General features: G+C 42.1%; 1 protein-coding gene across 6 annotated transcripts in view; it reads right to left on the bottom strand.

Moving 5' to 3' along the window:
* Positions 1-2,108: 2,108 nt before the first annotated feature.
* LOC135256668 (protein MTSS 1-like) overlaps positions 2,109-19,236 on the bottom strand; it is a 62,875-nt gene continuing 45,747 nt past the window's right edge. The window contains exons 5-15 of one of the 6 annotated variants that reach the window (XM_064338670.1): positions 18,721-18,812; positions 18,264-18,338; positions 12,809-12,966; positions 12,517-12,624; positions 11,870-11,967; positions 9,585-9,711; positions 8,069-8,191; positions 7,498-7,725; positions 6,409-6,588; positions 6,163-6,322; positions 2,109-5,546 (exon numbers count right to left, since the gene is read on the bottom strand). In XM_064338670.1, the coding sequence (XP_064194740.1) occupies positions 4,906-5,546; positions 6,163-6,322; positions 6,409-6,588; positions 7,498-7,725; positions 8,069-8,191; positions 9,585-9,711; positions 11,870-11,967; positions 12,517-12,624; positions 12,809-12,966; positions 18,264-18,338; positions 18,721-18,812 (1,990 nt within the window). In that variant the 3' untranslated portion in view covers positions 2,109-4,905. Of the gene's footprint in view, positions 5,547-6,162; positions 6,323-6,408; positions 6,589-7,497; positions 7,726-8,068; positions 8,192-9,584; positions 9,793-11,869; positions 11,968-12,516; positions 12,625-12,808; positions 12,967-16,237; positions 16,480-18,263; positions 18,339-18,720; positions 18,813-19,236 lie in introns of those variants that run through there. The other 5 variants (XM_064338663.1, XM_064338688.1, XM_064338680.1 and 2 more) reach the window with 5 other exon arrangements.

Genomic DNA, 19,236 nt, shown 5'->3' with positions numbered 1-19,236 from the left:
TTATTGATCTAAGCAGAATTAAATGTATTTTTAATTGATTTCTTGAATTTTATTAAATTTGCAATCAATTCCTTGTGAAAACCAACGGTTGTGGAAGAAGGCCAGGTATTAATAAAATAATCTGCAATTGGTTTGAGGAGTTTTTGTCAGATATTGGCAAAGTTATTGATCTTAGCAGAATTAAATGTATTTTTAATTTATTTCTTGAATTTTAATAAGCAGTTTGAAATCTGATCTAGTGTGAACTGGTAGCCAGTGAAGTGAAGACAGGATGGGAGTTTTGTATGAATAAATAAATAAATAAATAAATAAACGGACGCTTCAAAAACGTACGTTTTTGTAACTTGCCTATTGATTACTCCAAAGTATGTTATTGCTCATCCTGACCACATTAACATTAGCAAGCAACTACAACTGACGGTTGTCTAGTTGATTACGTAGTCGCACAGCTGAAATGAAGTGAAATGCATTGTTACATCAACATTTTCATCATTCACAAATTTAGATTATTATTAAAACAGGTTGTTTTGATCCTGATTGGTTGAGACCGCGATCTACAGTACAGTAAATCCTATAGTGACAGCTCAGCCTGTTTTAAAACAGTATGCCTATAACTACCCGCACAAACCGTTAGTCTAGGCCTACTTAAGAAATAAAATTACAAAATAAATAATATTGTGTCTTCAATTAATTTTTTCTAGACGCTGTACCTTGTTTATATTACCAGTATAGCACATTACTCCAGCAGCAAATAAAAGTTTACACATTAAAACATTTTGGTAAGTTCGACATTATATTGCAAACAAAATTACTGGAGCTTTCTTACAAAGAGTCATAACTGTGCTTTATAATGATAATGTTGATGGTCTTCCCTTTCCTGTTTATTGTAATTTTCTTTGGTTTGATGACGCTGATATAATTCTACTAATATGATTCATTGCTCAGAATAAAGTTTGCATTTTATCCACAGTTAGTATTAACTGTGAAAATCAATTAGGTGGAAGCTACAGACCATAGATTCATGCCCATTGCTAATACAATACTAATGACTGACAAATTAGGTACAATTCATAGTACACACAATCTCTCCCTCCTCAGAGCCCTGAATGGTGTTTGGACTATAGGCATTCTTCAGAGAATTCTTCAGCCATGTACCCAGATTACTTTGCCAAGAGGGAACAGTGGAAGAAACTGTGAGACTAGAGGTGGGATAGAGAGGTAAGTGGATATGGATTCACAAAACACATCAGACATTTTGATGAATCCCTGAACACACGATGATGCTGACTTGCAAGGCATGCTCCACTGTTGTGTGTGTTTATCTGCAGTAGATGGATATTTACTTTTAATACAATTTGTTTCATGTCTCACACTTAAAAAAAAGTTCTGTGTTGGCCCTGTGAAGCTGATGCTAACAGTGTTGGCACCCATTGGCATGTTGGCTGTTTTCATTCCCTGGGTCCAGCAAATGCAAGAGGAGACTCCTGTTGGGGGGATAAAGTCAGAGGCTCTGCCTCCAGCCCACAAGGAAAGAGATCTTCCCCCCCTCTGTGGTGGCAGTACGTCACCTGCCCCAGAGAATGCCGGTCTAAGCCCCCTCAGCAAAGGCTGCTGGGACATACCAGAACGAACAAGTGTAGCACATACCCCAGACACTTATACATCAGCCTCTTGATTCTCTACCTGAAGTCAACAGACTCCTTATAGCATTATTGTAATAAGGTACACCATTTTGAATCAACAGTGCGGATGTGTACATTCATTTATGTAGAAACATTAGCAGCAACATTTTAAAAACGGTCAAGTTAAGGTTGACGAGCCTACTAAGGGCAAATTATATTTAGTAAATCACTTCTATTTTTAAAATGACATTCTCAACCCGAAGTTCATTTACAAATTGGTGTAGAACACCAAATATGGAATCATTTTTGATTGCTCAGCTGGTGTGCTGAAGTGAAATTTAAATACTTGGTGGTTTGTGACCTGTACAGAGGTTAGAAATGTTAGTTGCTTTAAGAAAGCATGTTATCCAGAGTGTAACAAACTACATCCAACAGTTAGTACGCAGAATAGTAAGCCACTGAAAGTGGTAAAGGAATACAGAACTGTTTGCTGCATTTCTCTTTAATATAGGCAGTCATTACACAGAAAAAGGAAACGTGACAAAGTGATCAGTTAACAGCCTATAGGGAACCATACAGGAAAGATGCCAACTCTCAGTACAAACTAACAACTAAATGATTAGAAACGAAGGCTAGTACTCATTGTGTGACGGCTTGCTTTTACAGTTTGCAAAAACACACAACTCTTTAAACTATAATTGGTTTACACTTTCTCTTTCATAAAATTCAAATAAAAAAATCTAGATATGCTTTGATGCTATCTAAACAAAGGCTGTACTTTGAATACAGCAGTATACAACTAAAGGTTTATACACATACAATATAAAAACATTTCTGTAATGACAGTAACCACGTACAGGTTTTTCAGCATCATATGCGTGGTGCATCCGCTACCTAGAACTAATTTCACAATTTTAGAAGCTTGTCTTCGATGAGAAATCAAAAACTACTTCAGATTGTTTCAATTTCTTTTCAGACCACGGACTGCAGAGGGTAACTCAGCAGAATACACATTGCACTGGTACAAAATATGTGGTACAGTAAGTGATATGACAGATCACATTGAACAGATTTCCAGAATCAAAGTGAAGTTCATGGCAGACAAAAAGGCATTAGGGTTGCAGTTAGCAAATCTGGATTCCCCTCAAAGCACTCAGAAAAAAAATGTTATCAGACAGTAATTGTATATCAATAGGACTAGAGGTAATGCTATTTGAAATGCCTAAGAATTCTAAAATGGTTATAACAAACCCTGCATGGCTCATGCCTCGAAGTAAGCTTGCTTTAGCCCATTCCCAGGAGGAACTACTGGCGTGCTCGTAGCAAAAAACGTTTTGCTATGAACCCAATTAAGATCCTTGCAGTGCAAGTCAATTTTAGACATGGATGGCTTGGTGTTTACAAGCAAACTATGCTCTGTGGATGTTTTGTCTCTAGAAGAGAACCTTCAACATTCAGTGAAGCCAATGTAAAACAGACCACCATTGCAGTGTTTTTTAAAAGTTAGAAATATCCATTTAACACTTCATCTGGGGTTTCTGTGATATTCTTGGATTGTGTACATCACCTGGCTTTAGCAGGTGTGAATGCTTATATTTATGCTGTGGAACAAATGAAAAGGTTGTGTAGGCTTGGTTACATGAATAGTAGTCTGGAGCCACTGGCTGCAGACCATATATACAAGCACAATTGACCGGTCACTGTGAAAGACAACATAGGTCACGACACATTAGGAGGCCAGTCTGAACAGGTTCCCTGAACAGCGTTGCAAGAGTAAGGGATTTGAAAAATTGATAGGTGAACTTACAACTTAAACTGAAATTTTGTATTAAAAAACAGGGGGGTGAGTATATATGTATGGGGTACAGATGGCCATTTCTTCCCCCATTTATTTTGGGAAACAAAATCTCAAGCATTTAGCGATACTGCGCCTCAATACGCGCTCATTGTTTTCTACAAATCTTTGTGCCAGTTTTTGAGAAAAGCAAGAATCTGAGACCTTCGGCACAAAGATAAATTAAAGCACACAATTTCATAAAATTTATAATGAAAAATTAGCTCACGGCTCACTGCAGTGACCTGGATCACAGTGAAAGAGCAAAATCTCCGATCGACAACAAAACAATAACATGAAAGCAGCTGAGCTGGACATTTGGGTATGCTTTACTGCCAATCACAGCAAAACACCTCAAAACTCAAATTATATTAACATAATATGTATATATACTCATCTGACAGCACATGCATGAAAGAATCAGTTCTGTTCTGCAAAGTAAAAAAATAAAGAGAGCTGAAGAGCAAATAATTTAAGCCCCCGGATGTCCATTCTCATTCAGTATTTACAGTTTTATAGACAATTGTTTCTCAGCCATTTCTCTGCATCAGTGCTTTAACTGGAATCTAATTCAATCTGGGATTATCAAGTAAAATAAATGCTTGCAAATGTGCTTGGTTTATGTTTTAAATTGCTTTCAGTTATGTCTTCAGGAGTATGATCAGTGTACAGAGGTAAGTCTGCATACGGTTCCGATACACAGCAACCAGGATCTGGAGATCCACACAAATCACAAACGTCACTGTAGCTTAAAAAAATAAAAAGCCATAATTAGATAAGGCCTTCATTTATTTTTTTTACCATGCTTCTTTAATCTGGCATTTGCATTTTTTTTTCTTCCGACTGGTTTGTATTTGCTCCCTGTGGTTTCTTGTTCACAACAGCTTCATAACTTATTGTATTGTCATGGCACAGTTGTATTTTGGAAATATATAGTTTAATAGTAAGAGTATTGCTTACCATAGACGGGTTAATGCATCTGCTCTTAGAAAACTATCTTTCTTATACTGAGCCTAATACATAAATCATGCTACTGAGTTAGCCTGAAGAGTTGATTTTTGAAAATGATTATTAGTTAAAAAATGAAAGATTAATGCCACCATTAATGTATGTTCTGAAGACTACTGTAAAAATAGTGTTCACAGAAAGCCCTGTCTCAAAGTAAAACTCAGTCACTGATAGCTTCAGAGAATTTGGCACCATAGAACAGGGAGATTAGATGGAGGCAACAGCAACTAAAAATATACGCTTAACTATGTACAATTTCTAAATCTGGCACTCTCCCTCCCTCTTTCCAATCAGTACTGCATCTTCAAAAAACTAAAAACCAGAAAAGAAAGTTGTTTTTCCCGTCCTAAACATGTACTGGACTGGATGAAGCCTTGTCGGCCAAATGTGAATACTGTCACTTGTGAGAGCAGTGTAACCGGTTGCTTGGAGGCCTGGCTCTTATGCAATGCGTGGTGCCGAGCGGTCGTTGGTCATCGTCCTCTTCAGCTTGACTCCCCGGCGGATGGCCAGGAGCATGTTGCCTCCCTGAGCGTCAAGAGAGTCTGCCTCTTCCAGCGGGCCTTCGGCCACCTCCGGGTCCTCGGTGTTGGAATCCGTGGCCCCCCCGAGGAGGTGGTGCGGCAGAACCGGGGGATTAGTGGAGGCCTGGCCGCTCCAGGAAGCCACAGGCAGGACACCCACCTGCTCGCCCTCCGTGGGTGAATCGGGGCTTGCCAGCTCCTCGGCTTCCTCGGCCCTGCCCCCTAGCCCGTAGGCCACACCCCCAGGCAAGTCTGGCACGGTGGGCGTCTTCACTGGAATGACGGGCGTCCTGATGGGGATGGGACCTCCGCTCATGGCTGCCCGGCGTACCGAGGGCTTGGTAGAGGGGGTACGTCGGATGGTGGCCACGCCTGGCGTAACTATGACAGGCCCTGCATTGGATGGGAGGCCTGCTGTGGACGCTGGCCGCTTGGCCTGGAACATCTTGCGGTAGGACTGGCTGATGTCACTGTTGCGTGGGATGGTGGAGGACTTGTCAAAGTCTTGCTGGTCCGCGTCATGGTCCCCGCTGACTGAGAAATAATCATAGTCTGAAACTGCAAGAGGCAGACAAAAGTTAATACACTTTGTTGGCACAGGCCTATTTGAGCTAAAGAATATTTGTTAAAAGTTCTATTTGTTAACTAGAAATCAGGGGCCTTATTTATAAAACATTGCAGAGGTTCTACACTAAAAGGTTATGTATGAAAAGTTTGTATGGTCAAAAATATCTTAATTTATCAGGCCATCCATACAACTTGAAATCCCGCATACCTGCATGGGCCAGATATCCCACCCCCTTAACCCCCACAATTAACCATAAATTGAATCAGCTTGTCATTCCAAGTAATTGTCAATGAAAATGGAGTATTCAGACTGCAAAACCAAGAGAAACTTTACAGAGAGTGAAATTGAGACACTTGTTACGATAGTAGAGGCCAAACGGGCTAGGCCATATTGTGGGCATGGGTCCAAGTGTTTTGATGTCAAAGTTCATTCTTATAGATCCCAAATCCGTGTCCTCACGCATAAGCGGCATAAGCATCTTTTTTGTGCAATACACAGCATTTATAAATGAGCCGCTAGGGCTTTGACTTCAAAACAGATGTTTATGAACATTGCCAGGCCAGAAGCAGAAAAGAAAAGAGCAAAAATGGCAGGGATTTGCAGTACCCTGTGAGGGGATGGTGTCCTCAGAGCAGCAGGGGGTGGTGGTCTGGGTGCTGTAGCCGCTGGAGCACTGCAGGGAGTCCCGGCTGGAGCGCTGCGTGTCCAGCTGCAGGCCCCTGGACAGAGCCAGGGCCAGCTCCTCATGGGCCTCCATGTCCTCCACCTGCACACATGGGCACATGTTTGAGTATGTGCATGTGGATGGATGGGTGTGTGTGTGTGTGGTGTGTGTGTGTGTATTCAGCTCACCCTAGGCATGGCGGATGTCATCGTGTTCCTGGGCCTCTGGACCTCGTTCCCGGAGGTGGTGGCCACACCGGGTGGCGTGGTGGCAGCATTAGCATTAGCATCCAGCACCTCCCTCTTCTCCTTGTTTCTTCTCAGGGTGTTCACCATTGGCTGGTCATATGGGCCTGGCTTGGCCCAGTCCTACAGAACACACACACACATCTCTCAGCCTCTGCCAAGTCACGCACGTTCAATGAACTTAAAATACTCATTGAAAATGTTACTTAAGGCAATCACAATTAAACAGCTAGATTAATAATCTAAGGTTTTGATAGAAAATATTTTTTTAAAGAATTGAATCAATCTAGCTTTAAAAATAATTGTTTATCACATTAGAATTTAATTCTAAGCATCCCACTATTTTCCACTTTCCTCTACATCAAATCTGTTTGTTAATAAGAGAGGCCCAGGATAATTTCCAGTTTTTACCAATTTGCTTCTTTTTTTCCATGTTTACAGATAATTTGGAAAGATAAATAATAAATGCAGGTCCCAGCACTGGAATATCCTTTGTCAGTTTGGGAAAGTGTGCAGCAGCACACAACCTCTTATAATGAATAATTTTTAGTTTTTACTGATTATATTCCCCTTTTTATACACACTCTGGGAACCTAAATAATTGCAGGTCTGTCCCAACACAGGAATGTCCTTTGTCAGTAGCACACATCCTCTGAAAGGCACACTCAGTCACCACCCTACTTTTTACTTGCCAATAAGCTTAACACAGCTGGTGCAGGCAGATTGCAGGGCCCAGCTGACCAGAGGACTGATATTGAGCAATGAGGTAAAGTGGTTACCCTTTGGACTGTATCCCTCCCTCCCTGGACGAAAGTATAATTAAGCCTAAGTTTGTAATTATCTTACACAGTCATCACTAGTGTGGTCTAAAATGCTCACTGTGTTTCAATCCAACAGCCTCTTCATTTATGTGGATTTATGACATAGCAAAATGGTAGGAGAGAGATGCGGTAAAAAAAAGGGGGGTTGAGTAGTGTGTCCAATGCGTAGCAAGTTGAGGAAAAGTTCCCTGCGATTAAAGAATGAACAAACCTTCCAAGTGGGGACCCTGGAGGAGGGGATCATGCCTGGCCCCAGAGTGCAATAGGGGGGGAAGTCAGGCAGCAAGGCGGAGGCTGGGCGGGACCAAACCCGTGAAGAGGAGGAGGAGGAGGAGGAGGAGGGGGGAGGGGGAGGGAAGCAGGGGAAGGCTCCCCCCAAGCTTGCTCCAGCTAGGTGCGGCACATCAGCAGGCCCATAGTGATGGTACCCATTTGACAACTAAAGGTGTATAGGGGATGAAACGACATGACAAACAGAAAAACACAAACAATGGAAAAAATTATGAACAAACACTAACACAAAAACAATGGTGGGAATTCAAATCAAACGGACCAAAAGATTGCAGATGGGAACTGCAAAAAAAAAAAAAATTCTGGGGGGAAAATGTGATTTTGATGAAATAACACTGAAAATTTGGCCTGATACAGAAAATTGAACCTTAAACAGAAACTTGACCAAAAGTGGGTGAAGGCGGTGACCAAAGGTGTCCACGATGTTAGCATATGGGAGTGGAGTATAGGGGGGTGATCATGATTTGAGCCCATCTGGAGTGATTCGTCACCTTTTCAGGAGGGGCCAAGGCCCCACCCATGGTGGAGCCAGAGCTGGCTGAGGCGGGGGAGCTGCACTCGCTGACAGACTGGCAGGTCTCAGAAGCGTCCGAGGAGGCGGAGCTAGAAGGGGTCTGTTAGGTGCAACCACAGGTGTAGTATAGGCAGCCATGCACACACACACACACACACATACACCCACACACACAGCATGAAGGAGAGAGGAACAGGTGGAAATGAGGAGCCAACAGAACAGACGGAGCAAGAAATTATTGACTGAACAACAAAGGGAGCTGCCATCCAACCAGAACTTAAACTTTATTCAATCAGAGCTCCAGCTCCATTTGTTCAGCAGCCGGCATCACACAGTTGTTAAGTCTGAAGCTGGCTGTACTGCTGTTAACTGCAGACAGGGTTAAGAGGCTCAAGAGAAGCTAGTCTCGTTATTACATTGTTAAACAGCTCCATGAGGTTACAGTAGCTGTTTGCTGAGCAGCATAATGCCTTCAAGGAAGCATTAGAAAGAGCTGGGAAAGTGACACAGATTCAAACTTACACACTTCCAAATTAGTTTTTTTTTTTAACAGTCATCGAAGGCTCTGAGACCAAACTGCCACTTGTCTCGGCGAGGCTGAGACTGTGGAAACTACTAGACGCAGATGCCGATGGCAGCTTTTCAAACCCAAAGGCTTTGAGGGGTGGAGAAGGGGCACGGAACAGCGGAGGATGCTAAAGTAAGGCCTGTTATTTCAATGTGGTTGAACTGCTAAGGCTAAAGTTGTTATGAACAAAATTGAGGCCCACTATCTTAAAGCGTACGTATAATGCTGCAATACAGAAGTCTGTCAGCATTAGTGGGGGGGTTTTGAGAATAAAGGACATGCCATGCAGGAGTGCTTGCAGTGAAAAATATACACTCCTTTAAAAAAAAAAAAAAAAAAACCTCACTGAAGCGACGGCATGTGCCACTCCACCCTAGCAGGTCAGCATGACTCATCACTCATTATTCCATCTGCAGGAACACCAAGCTGGTGTATCCTAGTAACCTATAAGGGATCTCAGACCCAATCATAAGCACTCGAAATGTGCATATACCAATTTAATGACTGCACCAATTTTATTTCATCATCAAAAGACAATTTATTACAGTTGCTTACAGCACACTGTTTTACCATTTAAAATATAGAATAAACAGCTATAAACTGAGGCATGTGGAATACAACACACTCCTCCAACAATGTTAGCCGCAGCAGTTTAATTGTACTATAAGATACAGTAGTAGCCTCTGCATTTGACACATCGTAAAATACAGCATTCACTCCTGCTGTTAGCTTTTAACATAAAATACAGTAAAGTCATTACAGAACCACAATATATATAAAATATATTTGATACATCTACCATTTAGCAATAGCCTAATCTCCACCATATGCTTTATTCATATTTAGCTGGAAGACAGAAAACAAACAACATGATGGTGGCTTTATGACAGGGACCCTGCGTGGCTTTTGGCACCTCCCCCCTTACCTGTGGGGCGGTCTCGGGGGGCATGGGCGAGGGGGACTTGGACTGGTAGGCGTCCTGCGAGATGAAGCCCGAGTCGTGGGAGGAGATGCTGGAGAGGCGGGCGGGGACCTGCTGGGGCAGGGTGGAGCTGCGGTAGCGATAGTGTGAGGGAGAGTGAGAGTGCGACCCGCTGGACCGGGAGTCGCTACTGTTTACGCTGTTCAGACTGCTGTTAGAGACAAGGGGCGGGGCGTGGGGCGAGACAAGGGGCAGGGCGTGGGGCAGGACAGGACAAAACAAGGAGCGGGACGGGGGGGCGTGGAACAGGCAGGGAGGAAATGGGGGAGACAAGGAATGATCAACACTTCACAATCCAATGCAGCAGGCAGTGACTGTGGGCAATCCAGTCAAAAACATCAGGGATGAAATTATAAAAAAATGAAAATATACACCGATTACTGCAATATCCCTTTTGAAAAATAGTATGGTAAACATACACAACTATTTCAGCTAAGATCTAGTACAATTCATGGGATTCACAAAGCATTAAAATACACTTCCTGTACCATCTCGGTATCAGTGCATCCTCTTAATAATAGTGGATGGATGTTATCCTGCTTCTAAATCTTCATATCTTATTCAGATGATACTGATAGCACTGTTAATGCTATTCTGCTCCCCATCCAGACAAATAAGGGGACAGCAGACAATATTTACAAATCAATTTGCATGAATTCAATAGGTAAAGTACAAACTGCTGAAGCACGTTTCACTGGCAAGAACCAAAAAGAACACAGAACTCTCTCAGAATGAGAGAAAATCCTGGGTATTCAATCAATATTTAAATCTCCCTTATTTCTAAACCCAAACTTCTTTTCCACAAAAAGGGATGCTGCAGTGTAAAACTGGAAAAAACCAGGAGTAAAATGGTACATTGAAGTGCCAAGAAATAAATATCAAGCATTCAAGAATGGCCCATTCAACATGCTCTGTGTACGTGCAAACAAATTGTGCCTTGTGAACAAACTGTGTGTGCCATTATTGGTGGAGGGGCTATGATGGTATGGGACACAGAAGCGGATTATCCACGCTCTTGCAATAGAAATGCATCACACAAAACATTATGAAGTAGGCAAAAATAAATAAACAGGGGAGAACTGTTTTGCAAAACTGAAACAGTGCAGTAGACAGTGTGACAGATGTGGTTTAAGACACAAGGGTTTGAGGACTCTCATTGGGGTACAGAGTTGTGTTGTACATTGAATTAAACCTATAGCACGAGGAAGATATCACATTACAAAAATTTTCAATTAAAGAAAAAATGTTCACTCCCTTAAAATTAGAACTTGTAATTATAAATCATGAAACAAAAACTACTTTAATTGAAAGGCAACTTTAGCAGCCCCCATTTTTTAAATAAAGCAAGTGTAAAGAGAGCTGTGCTTGTCTATGATGATGACACATGGCCTGAGGGTAAAACAGACAAGCCTTGAAACTTCACATAGAAGTGCATTCAGAACTTAGCATGTAAGGGTAACTAACATTGACTCCTCTCACCCACCCACCCACAACCAACCAGTCAAAACTCACCTCCAAACATGAGATAATGTAATGACATGTGACAAAAGCAATGATAATGAATAGCCAATTCCTACAGAATAACAATTGAATGTCTTTTAGGAACAAAATCATTGGGTTAACCATGCATACACAACACCTTACATGCTTGTGGTTGCATTTCATTTTTTCACTAAAGTTGCCTTTTAAAAAATTCAGAAATAAATTGTCTAAAAGCAACAAAATCAGGTACATGACCGCTGGATTCCTTCCATTACTGCATTAAATTAATAACATATGGAGGTGAATATGTATCCTTCTTCCTTATCTACCTTATCATTGTGAATACACAATAAATAAATAAATATAACATTATTCTATACAGGCAATTTAAAAAAATTTAGTAAATAGAAAATTTAGTTACCCAGCACATTTGAGTCCATACAGATACAACAGGGACTTTGAAGAGTTTCATTCAGCTTGTGTTTATTTTACATATACCTGTCCTGACAGGGCTCACATACCATCCGTTTATGCCATTATGTACTGCAGAAGTACATGATAAATTACTTGTTAATCTGTTGTAATTCTAAGACAATATTCTGAGGTACATTTGAGGAGCTTGATTATATATTATTGAAAAAATTATGTAGCAACCAATGTTGCAAGTACTCATATTCGCCACGAGGGGGCAGAATGAGACAGAGAGAGCATTTGCAAGCAGTGGCTTTAGCTGCTCCCACGCTTACCTGCACATGCTGGACTTCCTGGACATGGTGGTACTAGGAGAGGACGGGGGAGTCTGGTATGACCAACTGCAGTCTGATCCTTTCAGATCAAGAATTACCTGAGACATCACACAGAGAAATGTTGGAATGATTTAACAACCAGAGGAAGTGTTTGGAGAAGAGTAGTTTTGAAGGGGGCTCCCAGCAACGCTACAGAGGTAGAAAGCAGACCGCTTTCTCAGGCCAGGTTTTGGAGACACCTTCCAAAACCTCAGGGGGTAGCAGGTGACTGAGCCTGCTTTTCCAAGTTTGAATAGCAGTCTGGGGGACTGGGTCACCTTGGCCTCTGCAGGCACCATTCAGTTTAATTTATGGCAGTTTAACTTTCTGGTAATTTAACTAGCAGGTATCAATAGATCAAAAAGGTACAATTGCAAAAGCCCACAGCCACACACTGGAGGAAATTCTGTTTCTTGCAGGACCATGTATTCATTACTCATGGAGTTTTTGGACTAGTGCGCCAAGTTAACAAAACCGCAGTCAGTCTTTGAACTGCTGTTCTGAACTGTCTGCAGCTCACTCAGTCTTGGCAATAATGTTCTGACCTGACTGATGCTTGATCAATCTTTGGACCAAGATTATTCTTTTATCCCAGGCTGTGCACTGACCTGCTCACTGGCAGGGGGAAGTTTGTGGGGGTCCATTGTCAGGGCTTTGAGGTCATCGGAAATCGTCTGCAGGTGGGTGATTTCCCCAAGCATGGCGATTTCTTCATCCTGTAGCAAATGTACATGATGACATCACTAAGAGTGGGGCCCAGCATACCAGTCAAAGACAAATGCCATCACAGCTAATTTTCTCAAGCTAAGCACTGGCCATTCTGTTTGAAAATCACTTGTGAACTTTGAACAAGTGGGAGAGCGTGACCACACGGGCGGAGCTTAGCGTGGGTGGACTCACCACGACAGGCCGAAGCATGGACACGAAGGCGCAGAACCGCGCCCTCTCCTCGATGAGGGCCCTCCTCACCGCCTGCTTCTCAGTCTCCTCTAGCAGTAGGTACTTGTCGTTCACATCCTGCATGGCACTGTCCAGCTGTGGCTGGATGTCTCCCCTCCCTGAAACACACAATGCCAGCACCTGGTAAAACAGGGTCAGCTCCCCTTCCGGAAAACTCCCGCTACTGCAGAATCCTCTGGCCACAGCCAGCGTCACACACCACTGCTGGCCAATCATTTCACAGTTCACCACACCCTGTTCCCAAACCCTCCCTGAGGTCTTCTTGGGTCCCACAAATTCTTTACCAGGGTTAAAATTATGCAGGGTCTGGGACCTGGGTTGTGAAATCGGTTGGGATCCACTCAGGCAAGCGCTCACACAATATTGCCGTAAAAACAAAAATAACTTTAAAAACAAAAGCAAAACCACAACAAGAGGCTGCGTGCTAACAGTGCAGCCCTCAGTGGACTTGTACGACCTTGCTTTACTGAACAAAGACTTTTGACATCCTAATATTAATTCTGACAGTTCTGACAAATGTCTGCACATAATTGGTGTCATCCAACTCTAGAATCATTTTGAAAATTATAATGAACCTTAGTATTTACTTAATATCAATTTCAAATGTTCTGAAAGGGACTGGCAAATGCTCAGAATGGATCAAATGTCTGAGGACTAAGAAGAGAAATGGCTCAATTCAGAACTGTCAGCAGCCACTAAAATGTACTGAAATTCAAGAAAGCTTCAGGACACAAATATACAATTAAAGGCTTTGGGTTCTCAGAAGCCAGCATCAGTAGGTTGCGTTTTCGTTAAATAGAGGCCTGTGTGGTTCTCCTGTGGCCCACAGAAAGTACTGTACCCATAGCCAGCAGATGGACTGACTTCCGTATATGTTCAAGATTGCTCTCATTACACAAAATGCTGAAAAGGACCTGGCAGAAGATTACAGGCTTGTACTGTGTATGCACTCAACTGCAGCAGCCTCTTAAGTCTGCTTGGTACCATGATGTTAATGTGCAAGACCACAGACACCTCAAAAGGGTCATCTCTTAGTACCATTTCGGGGTTGACTTTGTTTGAAGCATGTAGGCATGCTAAAATTCCCAATTCAATTTAATACAAACCCCTAAAGAGAGGGTTGCTCCCCAGGCTCTCCATTGTAGTTTTTTAAACCAGATCATGGAATATTTAGTCTTGATTTACCCACTTTAAAAGAATTATAATTCTATACTAATCCATTGTCAACAGTTTTCTTCTGTCTCAAATGGTGAAAAATGCCTTCAGGCTCAGAAATGTTCCTAGAATTCCCGAACTGGCACTTTATACAAGTCCTACTTAATTTCTGTAATAGAACACCATTCATTTGGGCATGATACTTCACATACAACTACCATTCCTGGAGCATAATTAATGAACAATCTCTAAATGCTTGTTGCAGGTTAAAGGGAAAATCTAGAACATGAACTTTTCAACTCTTTAACTCTTCTAATAATGATTGTCGCACTGAATTATTCTTGAACTGTATACGCTCACATGTGAATCACAAGTACAACTTTGTGAATTGCAAGTTAAATATTATTAGAACAAATGAAAAGCATTGGACTTTTATTGCCTGCAATTAGTAAGCAACATGACGAAAATCACAGTCAGATGTAATAAAACCACAAACACTCGACCCCCCCCCAGTATGAAAACAGGACAAAGGGGGAATTCTCGACCACAAAGACGCATCAGGTCGCCACATGCTCGTGAGGTGCATGCCCAAATGAGATTTCGCCCCCAGCCCCCACGATCTTTCCTCACCACAGACAACAATACACAGACAGTGATGAGGCGGGGTCCCACTGTGACCCTGTCAGAGGGGTTTGTGGCTGCACAAACGCCCCCAATCCCCCTATGGAGAACTGTGCTGCAGAAGACAAAAAGAGAAATGGAGAGAGATTCTGTCATCAGAATCGAGACAGGATGTCAAGCACAGGAGAGTTTATAGGTGATTCCGTAGCAGGCAAGGGGAGGGGGAGACGGGGAGAGGTAGGAGGAGGGGGGACTGACGGGGTAAAATATGGTGCAGGAGTCAGCTAAACGGAGGTTGACGATTACCAATCGAACAAGGAGCTTTGCTTGAGAAACCCCCGGTTGAGTGGGAATAATACTGGCGCAGTCCAGCGAAGGCCAGATTGAAGGCCGGTCCCAGGAAAGCCTTGCTTGCCCGGCTGTCAGAGAGCATCCTGCATGCAAGACTGTTCTTGGACTGTCTTAGGCGAAGCGGGAACAAATGTTCTCGTGGCCCATGGATATAGGTCAGAAAACGCAGATTACCGCTCATGCAACCAGACAGAGCATGACGACTGATGAATTGCTTCGCGCTTCAAAAGCTGAAAACAGGGCAGAACCAAATGAAAATATCTGATATTACGTTCACACCCACGCAGACGTATGCAAATATTGCATATGTAAATACATACTTTTATCAGAGAACACTGAAAGACTGGGCTCATCACCATCGTCTTAAATTCTGTAGTCACACAAGGCTAATGCACCTTTGCACGTTCGCCTTCTGAGTTCCTAACTAGGTTCTCTTTCCCATTTCCCACAGTTCTACACCTTATCACTGACTGTGTTAGTTGTGTTGGCGAATGGCCAGTAAAACAGCAGCAGCTTATGAGAGGAAGGGGTGTCAAACATTCAAATGTGGAATTCTCAAGCAAATTTCAGTGGGGTATTCTGAGTTTCGACAAAATTCACATCAATCAAAAAGGAAAACAAACACTGCCTCATTTCACTGTGCTCTCCAGGGAAGACAACAAAGGCAAAGACTTGTCTGTTTTCATTTGCCTCTTTCATCGACAATAGATAAAACAAATTGAAAAAATAGTTTCCTGTTGACACAAAATAGCTATGTGCATACAAATCACTGCAGTTAATATGTGGTAAATCACACTGACTGCTTTAAAATAGGGAAGAGATTAGATGTCGGAGGGCAAGACAAACAACTTGCCTCTATAGTGGGGACATCCAAGGAACACTTCTGTAGTGGTATTACTACTAATGAATATCATGATTCTTCTGGTGAAGTCCTTGAAGCTGAATCGTTTTATTGTCATGGCCCAGGGCTTGGAAGAACACTGTTTAATTTGACCAAAGCTGAGCACGCCCATGGAGACAAAGAGGAGGGGAGGAGCTATTCTGTCTACTCAGAAGGCTGGAAGACCAGTGCTCTGTGTTCCACTAATGCCTAATGTGTGAACTTCAGAGGCAAATCCAAAACAAACCAGAGGTAGGAAAAGAACTGGACCACAGAGAGGGGGAAAGGAAGTCAACAGGCAATGGCATACACAGTAGACTGGCCCTACAGGCCACAAAGGGTCTGGAAGACCGGAAACTTACCCAGAGCATCGGCTGGCAAGAGCAGGTGCATGATGGGACATGACAGTAGACAGGTGTAGAGAGGGAGAATATCTGTCAGTTCAGACCCTGACATACAGACTGAAAAGGCACATAGGGTTGCCCTACTGAGGAGTAAACCAAGTTAAAGTGTTTGGTCTCAGAAACAGTAGTATTTACTCACCAGTCTTATCAAAACCAAACTACATACTTCCTCTAGGGTTTGTATTCAAACAAATGTAGACCAAATGTAGACAAATTTTCACAAAAATGTTTTCAAAAATGTCATTTCAAAGCTCAAACCAGAATTTCAGTTAAAGGGTACCTAACAGTCTCGGGTACGCTTTTGTGTACTGCGGGTTAGGTACCAGTACATGTAAGGTATGCATGAACAGTTTTTTGACACAGACATTCATTAGAAGAAGTCTGATCATTATCTCAAATAGTCACATAAACACAACTATTAAACCACAACTTTGTCGTGCATGTCTGGTAATGACATCTTGCTCAGTCATTGGTGAGGACCGGATGGCCAGTATTTAACAAAGCTTAAAAGTGTAATGGAAACACAAACATTTCAGAGAAACATTTCATGAGATTTCCATGAATCGTTAAAGTGTCAGCTATGTCAAAACATCTACTTATTTGAGAAATTACAAATTAGTATTTATTTAAAAGTGAAAGCAAGTTGCAATGTTTCAACGGTAATGTTTGCCAATCCGTGTTCTTTAACATTCATCCAACAGAATCAAAACAGAGAACTTCTTACTTGTATTTTCTTCTTAAATAGATAACTAAATAAAAACAGAAATATGATCTGAAGATCATCAATTCACAATAATTTATTATCCATACGTTAAAACAAAATCTTTGGGCGCTGTAAGTCTTTTCTCCTGTGACACATCTTTGCAACTCTTTGTGCATGGGGACAGGGTGGAGGAATGGCTATTGGGGAAAACAGTTTTGATCTGTTCTTCCATAGTTTTGCCATCATGTCCCTAAAACAGTCATCTCAAAAAGCAGTTAAAGCAAGAATATGGTCAAGAAAGAAGGGACCGTGTGAACGTTTATCAAACCTCGTTATGAACAAATGAAGAGTAACATTAATTAACATAATATTGTACTGCCTTTGTTATTTTCTGGCATTAGAAACAAAGAATTGGAGCAGTGTAATAGTCTCTTGATATAAATGCATCCATTCCAAATACAGCACCAAAAATGTTGAAACACAGAGCCAGATTGCTTTCAAGATGCCCTGTTGCTAAGTTACAGCTCATTAATTTGACGGCTGGCGTCATGGTTTAGTACAGCCTTCACATAGAAAAAAAAATCTTTTGAGTACTTCAGAAATGCTTAATTTTCCTCACCTAGCTGATCAATAATAAACTCATGAGACGTGAGTCACGGACATGGCATGCTCAGAACGGACGTGTGCTTACCACACAGACCATACAGAAAACAGTCACTGGTCTCTGTTGAAAATGCCAGTGAAGACCTGGTACAATACAATTCTCACAAACATCCAGCTTCTTCTATTCTACAGACAGAATCCAAAATAAAAAGTCACGTCTTACTTCCTTGGGTATTTGAGTTTTTCTGCACCTTGACACAAAATTCACTGAAGTCCTATTTTTTTAAATGTCTCAGGCTTTAAATCACTTTCCTAGGGTAATGTATGCTAAATAATTCCTTCTTCTCCACAAAGCTGCAATAATTGCAGTTTCTGAGCAACTCTTGCAGATTCCACGTGCTTGAGATTTTAAGCATACACAGTTCAAACAGTGGCGGTCTGTCCTAGTCTTAAAGTGTCTGCTCCCAAGTTGGTCTGTGTTCTCTTATTTAAGACTGACATGGCCTCAAGGCAGATGGAGGCCATGAAATTAATCAGATATGGACCAGCTTTGTTATGCAACTAGCAGCTTCCCATTGAGGGATACTCAAATCAATTGGCTTGAGAGCTGACGGTACACACAGGCATGACGGTAACCCCCCGGAACAAACAGGATGTTGCTGCGGAAGCCTCGATTACCTTTCTTTGCCTTCTTCTGCAGCTTCAGCGTGTCCGAGGATTTCTTCTTAATCTCCTGTCGGGCTTTCTTGTACTCTGTGGTGAGCAAAGAGTGAGGTTATGGCCTCATAAGTTCATCTGAACCTTTTCCTATAATGGAACTTTTGAATGACATAATTGTCATTTTTTGTTACGGTCATAATAAACAGAGCTATCAGTAGGCAGCGCACAGGTGAAGTATGACCGCAAAGGGTGTGGGGAGGTTATAATGCACTGGTGCATTATGAGCGCAAAGGGTGTGGGGTGGTTATAATGCACAGGTGCAGTATAACTGCGAAGGCTGTGGGGAGGTTATAATGCACTGGTGCATTATGAGCGCAAAAAGGGTGTGGGTGGTTATAATGCACAGGTGCACTATGACCGTGAAAGTGGTCAGAAGGCTTAAGTACGTAGTGACCATGAGGAGGGGCGGTCACACCTTTGGCATGGTCCTTATCCAGCAGGTTGGCCCCTCTCTTCCACTCCTCCATTTGTTCTTGCAAGGGGTTAATCAGGCAGTCTATGAAAGCCCTATGATGGAATGAGAGCGAGAACCAAGACAAATATTTCATCAGTGGAGGAAAAGAGTACAGAGGGCAAACAGAAACTGACTGAAAACTAAAACAGACCAAAATTTACAGATGCCATGTTCTTACTGCTCTTCCAGCATTCTAGTGGCCTAATAATCCACTAAAATGGCCATGCTCACTTGCTTTGAGTAATTTACAGAAGGGATTTTTTGCTGTTGCAGAATTTGTTAAAATTTTGTTGTGGTGGGCTGAACTAAAAAGTCCTGAGATTATGTTGTAATGTGTACACCGCGTTAGGCATGAATGTCCACAGCACATGCATCCTCATTTTGTCTACATCATTGATAGATTCACTATACAGGCATGCATTTATTTCGCTGCAATACACCAGCACATATCCGTGGAATTGTTTCTTAAAAGTATCA

Source organism: Anguilla rostrata, chromosome 1 (genome assembly GCF_018555375.3).
Source record: "Anguilla rostrata isolate EN2019 chromosome 1, ASM1855537v3, whole genome shotgun sequence".
Classification (NCBI taxonomy): domain Eukaryota; kingdom Metazoa; phylum Chordata; class Actinopteri; order Anguilliformes; family Anguillidae; genus Anguilla; species Anguilla rostrata.
Note: the sequence above shows the minus strand (reverse complement) of the source record. Positions and strands in the feature narration are given on the sequence as shown.